The sequence below is a fragment of the Platalea leucorodia genome (genome assembly GCF_965183815.1).
Source record: "Platalea leucorodia genome assembly, chromosome: 21".
Taxonomy (NCBI): Eukaryota; Metazoa; Chordata; class Aves; order Pelecaniformes; family Threskiornithidae; genus Platalea; species Platalea leucorodia.
The window spans coordinates 2,192,978-2,203,878 of record NC_138843.1 but is presented as its reverse complement, the minus strand read 5'-3'; the positions used below and the strand labels follow the sequence as shown (position 1 = coordinate 2,203,878).

At 65.9% G+C, this 10,901-nt stretch overlaps 1 protein-coding gene across 1 annotated transcript; it reads right to left on the bottom strand.

Moving 5' to 3' along the window:
• Positions 1-2,466: 2,466 nt before the first annotated feature.
• On the bottom strand, positions 2,467-6,260 carry TMEM161A (transmembrane protein 161A; the record flags this gene model as incomplete). Its single annotated transcript, XM_082331109.1, has 11 exons — positions 2,467-3,344; positions 3,582-3,678; positions 3,757-3,931; positions 4,146-4,259; positions 4,486-4,629; positions 4,757-4,817; positions 4,899-5,050; positions 5,373-5,529; positions 5,654-5,751; positions 5,999-6,079; positions 6,163-6,260. 11 exons carry the CDS (start codon positions 6,258-6,260, stop codon positions 3,088-3,090), a joined length of 1,434 nt encoding a protein of 477 aa, XP_082187235.1. The 3' UTR covers positions 2,467-3,087.
• Between the last annotated feature and the right edge of the window lie 4,641 nt (positions 6,261-10,901).

Here is a 10,901-nt window from a genome sequence, read left to right as displayed (position 1 = left end):
GAGAGGATGTATATTTAATAAAAAACATAATTGACTTTGCAGGCTCTCTGAGGGCGTCTCCTATTATACGTTGCTCATAAGAGAGAGGGGCCCAGCACGTCTGGGTGGATTTATCGAGGGACTAAGCACGGGGGTGGCCGGGGGGGCCGTGGCTGGGGGTACCTCCTGTGGGGCTGCCTGTGCCCCCAGCCACCCAGGGCTCCTGTGCACGGAGCTCCTTCCAAAGTCCCTCCCGTGGAAGCCGGGATGAAGGAAGGAAAGCCGCTCTGGAGCTGGCTCAAAGCCCGTGGTTCCTCCGGAGGAGGCCTGTGCTGTCCCGGTCCCCAGCGCCGCAGTGCGGGACGGGGACGGGGACGGGTGTGCAATGGCAGCAGGTGGCACTGTCGGCTTAGGCATGGCCCAGCGGCTTCCCCGAAGTTGGGGGTCCCCCGGCTGCTGCTCAGCCCTGCTCGGCTCTTGGGGCTTTCAGCGCTTCCAGCTGCGTTTCAGGTCTGGTGTGGATGTGCCGTTGGGACGCTTTGCCATCTCGCTCCTTCCAAGGTGGGGAAGTCTCAGCAGTGAGGGCAGATCCAGCCCTCTCGGGGTGACCTCCCTGGAGCCCGCTGCCGCTCCCTGCGCGGCAGGGCAGAGCCGATGTCCTGGTTGTACCCCAAGGGCAACTGAGCCCCCGAGGCTGAGACTTGGCACTAAACCTTGCAGGAAGCCTGGGCAGAGCTGGGGAAGGGTCCCTGAGCAGCTCTCCGGACCCTGCCGGTTGAGGTGGCATCCCTGCCTGTGGCCTTCTGGCTCCCTGTGCGCAGGGGAGCATCCGCCCGGCTTGGTTTGGGCTGCCAGCCACGGAGAGAGCTGCGATAAGAAATTTCCCTCTGCTGCAAGCAGGAACAGCTCTGCGGGATGCAGGCAGGGAGGAGGGCAAGGGGATCTCATTTTGGATGGGAGTGGGGTGGGAAGGCAGGGCTCGCTGCCTCCCTCCCTGCCAGGGCATGGAGGAAGACCTCCAGGAGCTGCCGCCATCCCAGCGCTCTCCCCAGGCCGAGGGTGGCTCGGGGGGAGCCGGAGCTGGGTGTGCACCGGGGGAGCAGGGGCGATGCTGGGCCAGAGCTGGGTCACGGCAGGGCCTCCTGCTGCCAGCCTGAATCCTGGTGCCAGCGGAGCCTCTGCAGCAACAAAACCTCTCGGTCCCAGCTGCTCCCATCTGCCGAGAGCCTGAGCGTGGCCCTTGGCAAAGCTCAGCCCGTACCCTATGCTAAATAAAGCAAAGATACAAAGAGTAGAAATAATTCTGGGGAGAGGAAGATGGGGGGGCCTTTTCATTTTATTTGATGTGGCCCAATTTCAGTGCCTGTGGATCTGTCTCCTGCTCTTGGCTAGTCTATCAGTCATTGTCCCCGCCTGAGAGGGTCACGTCTGGGCAGATCTCAGGGGAGGAACTGTCTGCATGTCTGAATGCAGCACAACCCCAGGCCCTAGCAACCGTCCTCCCGCTGCGAAGGCTTCCCTGCCAGCTCAGCCCCCGGCTGCTTCCTCCACATGCTTAAGGAAAATTAGATAAATGAGCCATCAAGGCAGTCGGACTAGCTTTTAATGGGACGGCGCAGGCTGGAACAAGTCCCTCCGCATCCTGGCCCTGGGGGAATCGCTTCTTCCTTGCACCTTTCCACCCACGTCTTGGCGACAGGGCTGCTGGAGCCCAGTTCCTCCTGGCCCCGTGCTGGTTAATGGTGCTGCCCTGGGCTCTGGTTTCCCCAGCTGTTTGCTAAAGGGGAATTTCCCCATAGTTTTTTTGCAAAAGGGCTTTTACTGCGCCTGCAGCTTGGGTACTCGGGACTCAGGCAGAGGAGGGCTGTCCGGATTAGCCCTGTTAACACCGGGCAAAGGGCTGCCTTCTCATCTCGGCCCTTAGCAAGAGGGAATTAAGACCATTACAAGGCTATCAAATAGGATCAGAGCCCCTCTCCCTTTCTCTGAGCAGCCCAGACCTGCTAATCCTTTTTCATGCAGCTGGACCAGCACCCACCATGCGGTGGGGAAGAGCTTGGCCGAGATGGACAAGGGGCTGCGGACCCTCTCCTCCCCTGCAGCCGCTGTTGGGCTGAGCAGCGCTTCATCAGCCCGGGTGCGATCCCAGCGCCGAGGGGAGGAAGGGCCAGGAGCCGGCACCGCGTCGGGCTGCGATGGGGTGAACGCGAGGTCTCCTCCTTGAGTGCGACAGGGCCGGGCTGCGGGGTTTGTTCAAGTGCTCAGCCTCTTCCCATGGCTGCAGTAACGCCTACGGGGCTTTTCGCTGCTCTTTGCTGCTCGCCCGCCTGCCCAAAGGCAGCTGCCCTCGCGCCGTGGGACCCCGTGCCCAGCTCGAGGGCCTTCAGGGCCACAAAGTGCAAACAAAGCAGCAGCTTTCAGCGTGGCAAACGCACTCTGGGTTAACTTATTTATTTCTAGAACAGCCAACAGCCGAGGCTGCTGGGCCTGAGGATTTCACACGAAGCAGAGGGATAACCCCAAGGACCTCCAACCCAGCTGGCAACCCTACAAAAATACACTCGCCCTCAGCCGGTGGAGGCAAACGCTAGGCAGAGCGAACCCCAAAGCCTGTGCTGGCCAGCCGCGCTGGCGCTCCAGCCCGGCTGCGAGGTCTCCACCATGCAAGGGCGATCCCCGCCGAGTCCTCTGCCCGGCACGCACTGCCCGGGGCTGGCAGGAGCCCCTGCTCTCGAGAAAAACACAGCAGCAGAGCCTTGGGCAGCCGCGACGCGTCAGAGCAGGCAGCAGCAAACCCGGCTGCGGGGCTTCAGCTCCTCCATCACCTCGCGGGGCCGGGAAGGGGAAGAGGGGCTGGAGGGACGCAGCCCGGAGTGGCGGCAGGGCGAGAGCAGGCACGGTGGTGATCGGCGGCAGGAGCAGGCGATGCCCACGCCGGCCCGGATGCATAAAACCCGTCATGACAAGAGCTGGTGGCAGAAATGTCCCCACGAGTGTGTCCACATGTGCCACAGGCACGTGCAAAGGGGGGAACCAGCCAAGGCAGGAGCAAGGGGACCAGCAGCCGGGCGCTGACTGCGCCCTGAGGCAGGTCCCAGCTCCCCCCAGTCAGGAGGCTGCCAGGTACTGGTGGAAGTAGAGGCCGAAGAGGCTGGTGACGACCTGGCAGGCGGCCACCCACCAGGTGAGGAAGGCAAAGAGTCCGCGGAAGAAAAGGGGGGTGAAGATGCCACCCAAGATGCCTGTGATCTGCTCCACCGCGGCACGCACGTCCTCCCCATCCTTGCCGCCGGGACGCGGCGGTGCTGTGGTCGCTGCCGGAGGGAGGGGAGGGGGCTCCGGGTACAGCCCCCACGAGTGGTGCCCTGCGTGACAGAGGGGACAGGTCCACGGGGTCGGGCCCCGTGCCGCAGCCCCATCCCCATGCTACAGAAGCGCTGGTGGCCGAGTCCCAGCACGCTCGCTGCATGCATTAGGTTCATGCCAACTGCAAACCATGCCTTGAGAGCCTGGGGACGCCTTGGATGCTGACAGCTTAACGATGACTTGCAGGTCTCATCCTGCCCCTCCCGAGCCCCCGTGTCCCCCCGCCACCTCCTTACCCAGCGTCTTGAGGAGCAGCGTGCAGTGGAGGGTGAGGATGACGGGTCCCAGGTACTGCAGGCTGACCACGGAGACGTAGCAGTAAATCCTCGTGATCTGTGGGCAGTGGGGATCAGCAGGAGGCCGGCGGCCGTGCCCGGACCCCTGCTCCCACCCCAGCTCCCGCGTCCGGACCTTGCGCTGGATCTCCAGGACGGCGATGCGCCCGGCTTCCTTCCTCATCTGCTCCACCCAGCGCTCGGCCAGGCCCAGGTACGCCTGGAGGTGGTGGCGGGTGACGGCCAGGCGCAACAGGCAGAGGCCAACGATGGTCCAGAGGCGCGCGGTGTTGTAGGCGGAGTCCGACATGCTGGGGCAAAAGGGGGGGGCTGTCAGGGAGATCTCAGGGTCCAGAACCGCCCTGTGCCCCATGGAGGGTGTCTGATGGGAGAGGTGGTGGCGGTGGGGAGGGTGGGGGTCTACTGGTGTTGGAGGAGATGGACTGGTGCACCCGTGCCTCAGTTTCCCCTCGGAGCAAGGATGCCAGGGCATAGAGTCGGACCCGCTGCTGGTGCTCCGCTTACATCTGCACCGTCTGCTTGCCCATGGGCGCGTGGAGCAGGAAATCCCGTGAGATGGGCTTGATCCACATCACCACCACGAGGACGGGCGCCAGGAAACTCACGTGGAGCAGGACCCTGCGGCGGAGCCACCGTCAGAGACCCCCATGCAGCCTGGTGCCCCCCGCTCCCTCCCTCCATCCCTCCGTGGGCAGGGACCGGTCCTCACCCACACCCCCTGCACCCTCTCCCATCACCAAACCTCCTCGCCACCCTGCGGCCACAGAGCCTGGGGGGGTCCCGGCCCCCCAGACGCCAGCACCGACCCCCTCGCCTCCTTCCCCGCCCGCAGGTTTCACCCAACTGGGTCAGGGGCTTGTCGGCCGCCAGCCGGAGAGCGTCGAGGTGCGTCTGGGCCAGGCGCAGCCCCGGGAAGGTCAGGCAGGCGCCCAGGAAGGAGCACAGGGCCACCAGCCCCAGCTTGAAGGCCAGCTTGGTGAGGGGCAGCCTGCGGAGAGAGAAGGCAGCGGGGGGGGGACAGGTCGGCCCCGGTGAGCCCCGGAGGGGTCCCCACCCCAGACTTCCAAAAAACCTCCCCAAACCCTGTTTCCCTCCCCGCCCTACCACCAACTCACGTCCACTCCCAGCCCCGCTGCTTCAGGATGCTCTCCAGGTTGCTGCTGACGCCGGCCAGCCCTGTGGGGAGCGACCCCCATGAGTGGGGTGCCCGCAGCCCCCAGGGACCACCTGGCCCTCTCCCTGTCCCCCCTCACCCACCGGGCTCGAGGCCGAACTCCAGGTAGTCCTCACGGATGACCAGGGCCACCATGGCGAGGAGGAGGAAGAAGAAGGCGAAGGTGAGGCAGACGGAGCGCTCGCCCCCCTCCTCCGAGCGAAAGTAATGGCGCATCACCATAAAGAAGACCTTGCTGCGGGCGAGGGGCGGCTGTCAAGGAAACCGGGGGCTTCGGGACCCCCCCTAATGCCAGCGGGAGCCCCCTGCTCATTATCACGTTGTAAACCATCCGCGTCGTTAGGCCACCGCCACCTTCTCCTCCGCGGAGAAGGCTCTCATTAGGCACCTTTACAGCTCATCAGTGAGCAGTTTATAAATCCATAAATTTAAATTTTCCACCTCAACTGGCTTTTAATGGGGAAAAACCAAGGACAGCGGGTTCCCTCTCCTGCCCAGCGGCAGCCCGGACCTGGCGGGTGGCAGCAATCGCACCCCAAAAGCCGGCAGAAGGATACACGGAGAAGATGACCGTCAGCAGGCACCAGAGCACCCCGATGTTCGTCTCCTTCTGGGGGTCCGCCAGGCAGTAGTAGCCCTCGGTGAAGACGTACACGGCGGTGGAGTAGACGGCAAAATCCACAAACCACTGGTACTCCAGGAAATAACGCAGCACTGGTGTGACAGAGCGACACGTCACCGCGCTGCGGGGACCCGCGGGGGGTCCCGGGCACAGCCGAGGGTCCCGGGCAATGCGGGGTCCTGGGTGCAGAGGGAGCGGTGGGTGCGCGGGCGTTACCGAGAGCATCCACGGCGGTGATGGGGCTGGTGTCCAGGCGGAGGTCGATGTCCCGGGGCACGGAGAGGGGCTTGTCATCCGTCACGCCGTTCATCCTCCTGCAAGGGAAGCCCGCGCTCAGGATGGCAGGCAAAGAGCTGGCTCGTCCCTTGCATGGGACACTGGGGGACCGGCTTGGGGCTCCTCGTCACCAGCACCGGCCCCAAGCCCGTCTGCGGCCGAGGCTGTCAGTGCCGCACGTCCCCAGGGGAGTCCCGCCGCCCACCGGGATGACTTCCACTAGCACCAAACCAAAGTATTTATCGTTTTAATTCCCTCCTGCCCACAGGCGCGAGCTGAGCTGACCTGTCCCGCTTGGCCTTGGGGCGCTGCTTGCCTGCCAGGGCGCAGAGCTCCTCGTCCGAGGGGTGCTTGTAGCGGCGCAGGCTGGAAGGGAGCAGTCGGGTGTCAGCGGCGTTGGGTGTCCCCGAGGCCCCAGGGGGACGAGCGGGGAGGGACGGGCCGCGTACCTGCCGTTGCAGAGCAGCCAGCGAGCGAAGGAGCAGTGCGGGGCCATCTTCTGCATGATGCTGGCTGCCAGCAGGCTCACCACCACCTGCACCCCCATCACCGCCTGCGCCGGGGGCACCCTCAGGGGTCGACCCCGGCACCCGGCTTCCCGGAGCCGGGGGGAGCTGGGGACCCCCCCCAGCCCGCAGAGCCGGGGCTGTCCGCTTCCCCCAGCCCCCAGCCCTGCTATGGGACACCCCGGGCGCGCACCCCCCGCCCCGGGCAGGCGCCCTCCGGACGTGCGACCCCCCAGGACAGCCTGGGCATGCACCCCTGGGTGTGCGCACCCCTGGGACACCCCGGGGATGCACGCTGGGTCATGCACCCCCCGGGCCACCCTGAGCATGCACCCTCCGTGCATGCAACCCCCCCGGGCGTGCACCCCCGGGCGTGCACCCTCCCCGACAGCCTGGGCATGCACCCCTGGGTGTGCGCACCCCTGGGACACCCCGGGGATGCACGCTGGGTCACGCACCCTCCTAGGCATGCACCCCCCGGGCATGCACCCCCCGGGCATGCACCCCCCGGGACACCCTGAGCATGCACCCCCCCTGCATGCAATCCCCCCGGGCGTGCACCCCCGGGCATGCACCCTCCCGGACAGCCTGGGCGTGCAACCCCGGGCAGCTCCCCCCCCCCGGGCGGCCCCCCCCGGGCGGCCCCCCGCCCCGCTCACCATGCCGGGGTCAGCGCAAAGGCGGCCGCAGGAAGCCTGCCCGCCGCCCTCCCGTTGATTGGCAGCTCCTCGACCAATGGAGAGGCGGGACTGAGCGGGGGCGGGCCCTCCGCGGAGCCCGGTTCCGCGGCCGCTGCCTCCTGGGAGCTGTGGTCCCCGCGCGGCCCCGGGGGTCGCGGGTTCGAGCCCCGGCTGCGCCGTGCGGGACAGCGGCACAGCCCCAGCAGCGGCTGCGTGTGTGTATGTAAATTAAATCATACACACGTCTATGCCGCCACCCCCATGTAGCTATGCGCACGCATGTGGGTGTGTATTTGCACCCGAAGAGCCCCTTCCAGCCGCGGCTCTGTGGTACCCATCTCTGCACGCAGCCCCCGGGCACTGGATTTCGGGGGTGCAGGGGTTTGGGCAGCAGCGGCTCGATCCCCGCCTTCCTCCACCCTGGGCCCGGGGCTGGCTGCGCCCCTTCCCCTCCCTGGTGCCCTCCATGGAGCACTGATGCCACGGGGCAGGCTGTAACCGTCTTGCCTGCCACGTCCCTTTGCCCACGTCTTCCTCGCAAGATGAACGGGCTCCTCTCCTGCATTTATCCCCCCCTTGCCCCCGGCTGCGTCTCCCTGTGAGCACTGGAGGAGCCGAAGGTGGACGGGGCCAGGGCAGAGCCCGCTGGGTGCAGCTCATCCAGGCTGACGCTGGGCGAGGGGCATCAGGGCCCACCGCGATGCCAGCGCCTGCGTCGCGGCGGGGGTCTGCAGGCATTTCAGCTGAGCTGGGGGTTATTTAGGGCTGTGGCAGCCCCTGCCCCGCAAGGAGCAGCTGCTCACCCTGGAGGGGGGCTCCGCGGGTGCTGGTGGGTGCCCCTGGTCCAGGCAGGGTGCTGGTGGCCCCGAGGGGTTGCCATGGATATCGGTCTCCAGGCGAAGGGATGCGCTTCCCGCTAGATGTCGCTTCCGCCCGCGCCCCGAGCATCCCCCGCGGGTTGGGGTACCCAGGCTTGGGGGGGCCACATCCCCCCCCCCCAGGGCACCCCCAGGGCACCCCCAAGGCCTGGGCATGCAGCCCCCAGCGTGCCCCCCGTGCCAGCTTTGGCCAGGAGCTGAGCAGCCCCTCCGCCGCCGGCGGGGACAACTCACGGCTGCGATGCCAAAAAAAACCCCCAGCTTGCCCCAGGTGGCCTGATCCTGGCTGCTAGGTGCCCCCGGCTGCGAGCCGAGCCAGGGTCGGGGGAAGCAGCCTGCTCCATCACCTCTGCCTGCATCCTGGCCCCCCCAGAACCCCCAGATCCCCCCAGCCCTCGCACCGGGGCGCAGCACCGGCCGCGGGGTCTGCACAAACCGGTGGCTGCGCATCTCTGGAACGAATGCAGGGCCCCAGGACGCTCGCAGCCCCCACGGCGTCGGCTTTCAGCTCTGCCGCGACACAAAAAAAGGAGGGAAAGGTGGAAGATGGATGCTTGGAGCACCCCCAGCCCAGCCGCCCTCCCCCAGGACACAAAAGCCCCTTTGAGGACTGATTTTACACCGCTCCTGCAGAGATGCCCGAATTAGCATCAGCAAAGGGAGCTGCTGCGACGGGCGTCATCGGTGCTGCTGTAAAGTCATTGAATTAACGGGGCACCCCGGCCCTGCGCCCAGTGAGGGGGTGCCAGGCCCAGCACAGCACCCACTGAGCCAGAGCCGATCCCTGGAGAACCCAGCTCCCACCGGTCCCGCAGCCGGGGGACCCCATGGGTGCCGTGGCCGGGGACCAGCTCGGGGCCTTTCCACCTCGGGCCGCTGCGGGGGGCAGCTGCGGGCCGGGAGCCGGTCTGTGCCCGTTCCCCCCGCAAGAAGTTTCCCATTTTGCACAAAGCCGGCGGCGGGCGGCGATGGGCATTGTCCGGGCTGCATCGCATTACCCAGGGCTCCCGGAGAAATCACTTGTATTTCACGCTCCATTGAGCAGCTGCCTGTATATATTTTCTGTGTTGCACTTTTAGCATGACAAAAGGAGAGGGCCTGTGAACTCCTTGCTCTTCAGACCTCTCCGACACGTCCCCTGAGCGGAGCCCCCCTCGGTTAGCATAACAAACTGCCACGCTCCCTCCGACGTGCTCCGGCTCCCTCCCGGCCCTTTTCCCGGGGTAATTTAATGTATAGCTCAATATTTGGGCGTCTGGGTCGCTGGCGGCGGCAGGCGTGTGGGCGAGCGCGTGCTGGGGGGCTTCGGAGGCAGGGATTCCGGCGAGGATGTCCTTCTGACGCATCCGTAGGGGAGCCAGCCCAGCCCCACGTCACCCGTGCTGTGTTTAACTGGTCACCAGAAACACTGGTGGGACCCCGCAGCCCTCCCTGGGGAGGGGACTGAGCCACGGCAGCCCTGGCTGGACCCCGCACCGGCTCCGGCACCTTGATGCCGAGCGAGCAACCGGAGTCACCAACGCCTGCAGTGACACTGTGCATCGTCCCCTCTCTGCTCCTGAGGTCTCCAGGCTCTGGTTTTGCCTTGAAATTTGACTTAAAAGAGAGAAAAATGGAGGCTGCAGGGCTGGAGTGAGTCTCAGGACCAGTGGCACCAGCTGGGGCTGGAGGAACCAGTCAGCGCACTGGGAGCTGGTGGTGCTGGCTGGGTGTTTGTCCCTCCCAGGTCCCATTTGCGCAACCTGTCCCACCGGTCCCCCATCAGGGCCAGCCCCGGGAGCCCTGTGGACCGGCAAAGCGGGGCCAGATCCAGTTCCCCGGACTGGGGTGGAAACGAGGAGAGGGAGAGGGAGCGCAGGTGAGGTGAGCCGTGCCCGTCCCCGCGCCGGCCAAAGCCAGGCTGCTCTTGGCTCCCCCAGCCCCAAAGGGACGGGACATGGTCCCCTCCCGGGCTGGGACCCCCTCGGGGCACCCTCACCTCCTGCTGTGGGGAAGGAGAGGGCCGGCAAGATAAAACCTCAACTTACTCGGAAGGAAACACCCTGGACACCGGGTCCTGCAGGGATTTGGGGGGTCCTGCAAGAAAAAGGGGCAAAATCCCGCTCGAACAGCAGCGGCGCGAGGGAGACCAGGCTGCGACACGGCTGCGGGCTTCGAACACCTTTAATGCACGAGAGTTTTTTTGCGTTTCTCCTCGTCAAGCTGCAGACCTCATCCTCCCGACGCCTCGGGCTCGGTGGCAGCGGCTCTGTGTCCCTCCAGCTCTCCGGGATGTCATCTCATGGTCCGTGCACCCTGTCTGGCACTGGGGGGGGGGGGGCACCCCGGTGGGACCCCCCGGGCACGTCTGGCTTCAGCCGTGGGGCTGCTTACGTGGGGAGGGAGGCAGCAAGCCCTTGCCCTGGGCCGGGCAGGGCATCTGCCCGGGTCCTGCCCACGCTTCAAGCCGAGCCTTGGCTTTCCTCCAGCTTTTCTTGGTCACCTGGACCCCACGGCGTCTGCTCATGTCAACTGTTAATGGGAGAAACTGGTGTGAGCCCAGTCCCAGCCCGGGGAGAACTGGGGCCGAGTCCCCGCGGGACGGCCGGGAGGTGACCCTGTCACCGCCGCGCCAACTCCCTCCCCGAATAATTTCTGCCGTCCCTACAACCGCAGTCCCCCTCCCGCCATGCACTTGGGGACATTTCTAATGGGGTCTGGCAGTGGGGACAGGCAGGAGCTTGGGGTCAGCGTGGATTGAAGTGGCTGGTGACCCCCTGGGACATCTTGAACGAGGGCAGGTGACAGCGGGAGCAGGAAAAACCATGTCGCTGCTGGTGTCTAATGGGGAGAAGAGGTCCCACCCGGGCAGGAGAGGGGGTTGTGTCCTGCAAAACGCATGCAAGACCTTTAAGGTGATGTTCCCAAAGCGTCGAGAGCTCTGGGGGGACCTGAGCACTGCCGTGGGGTTCACGGGGTCCCCACCTCCCGCTCCGTTCCCGCGGGCTGCTCCAAAAAATCCTCACCGAGAGCCGCGCTTTGTGCCAGGTCTCTCGCGAGCAGCCTGACCCTCACGCCGTCCCGATGGCACCTCTTCACTCACGTCCTTGCCGCTGCCGGTCGCTTGCAGGGGGTCCCAATGTCC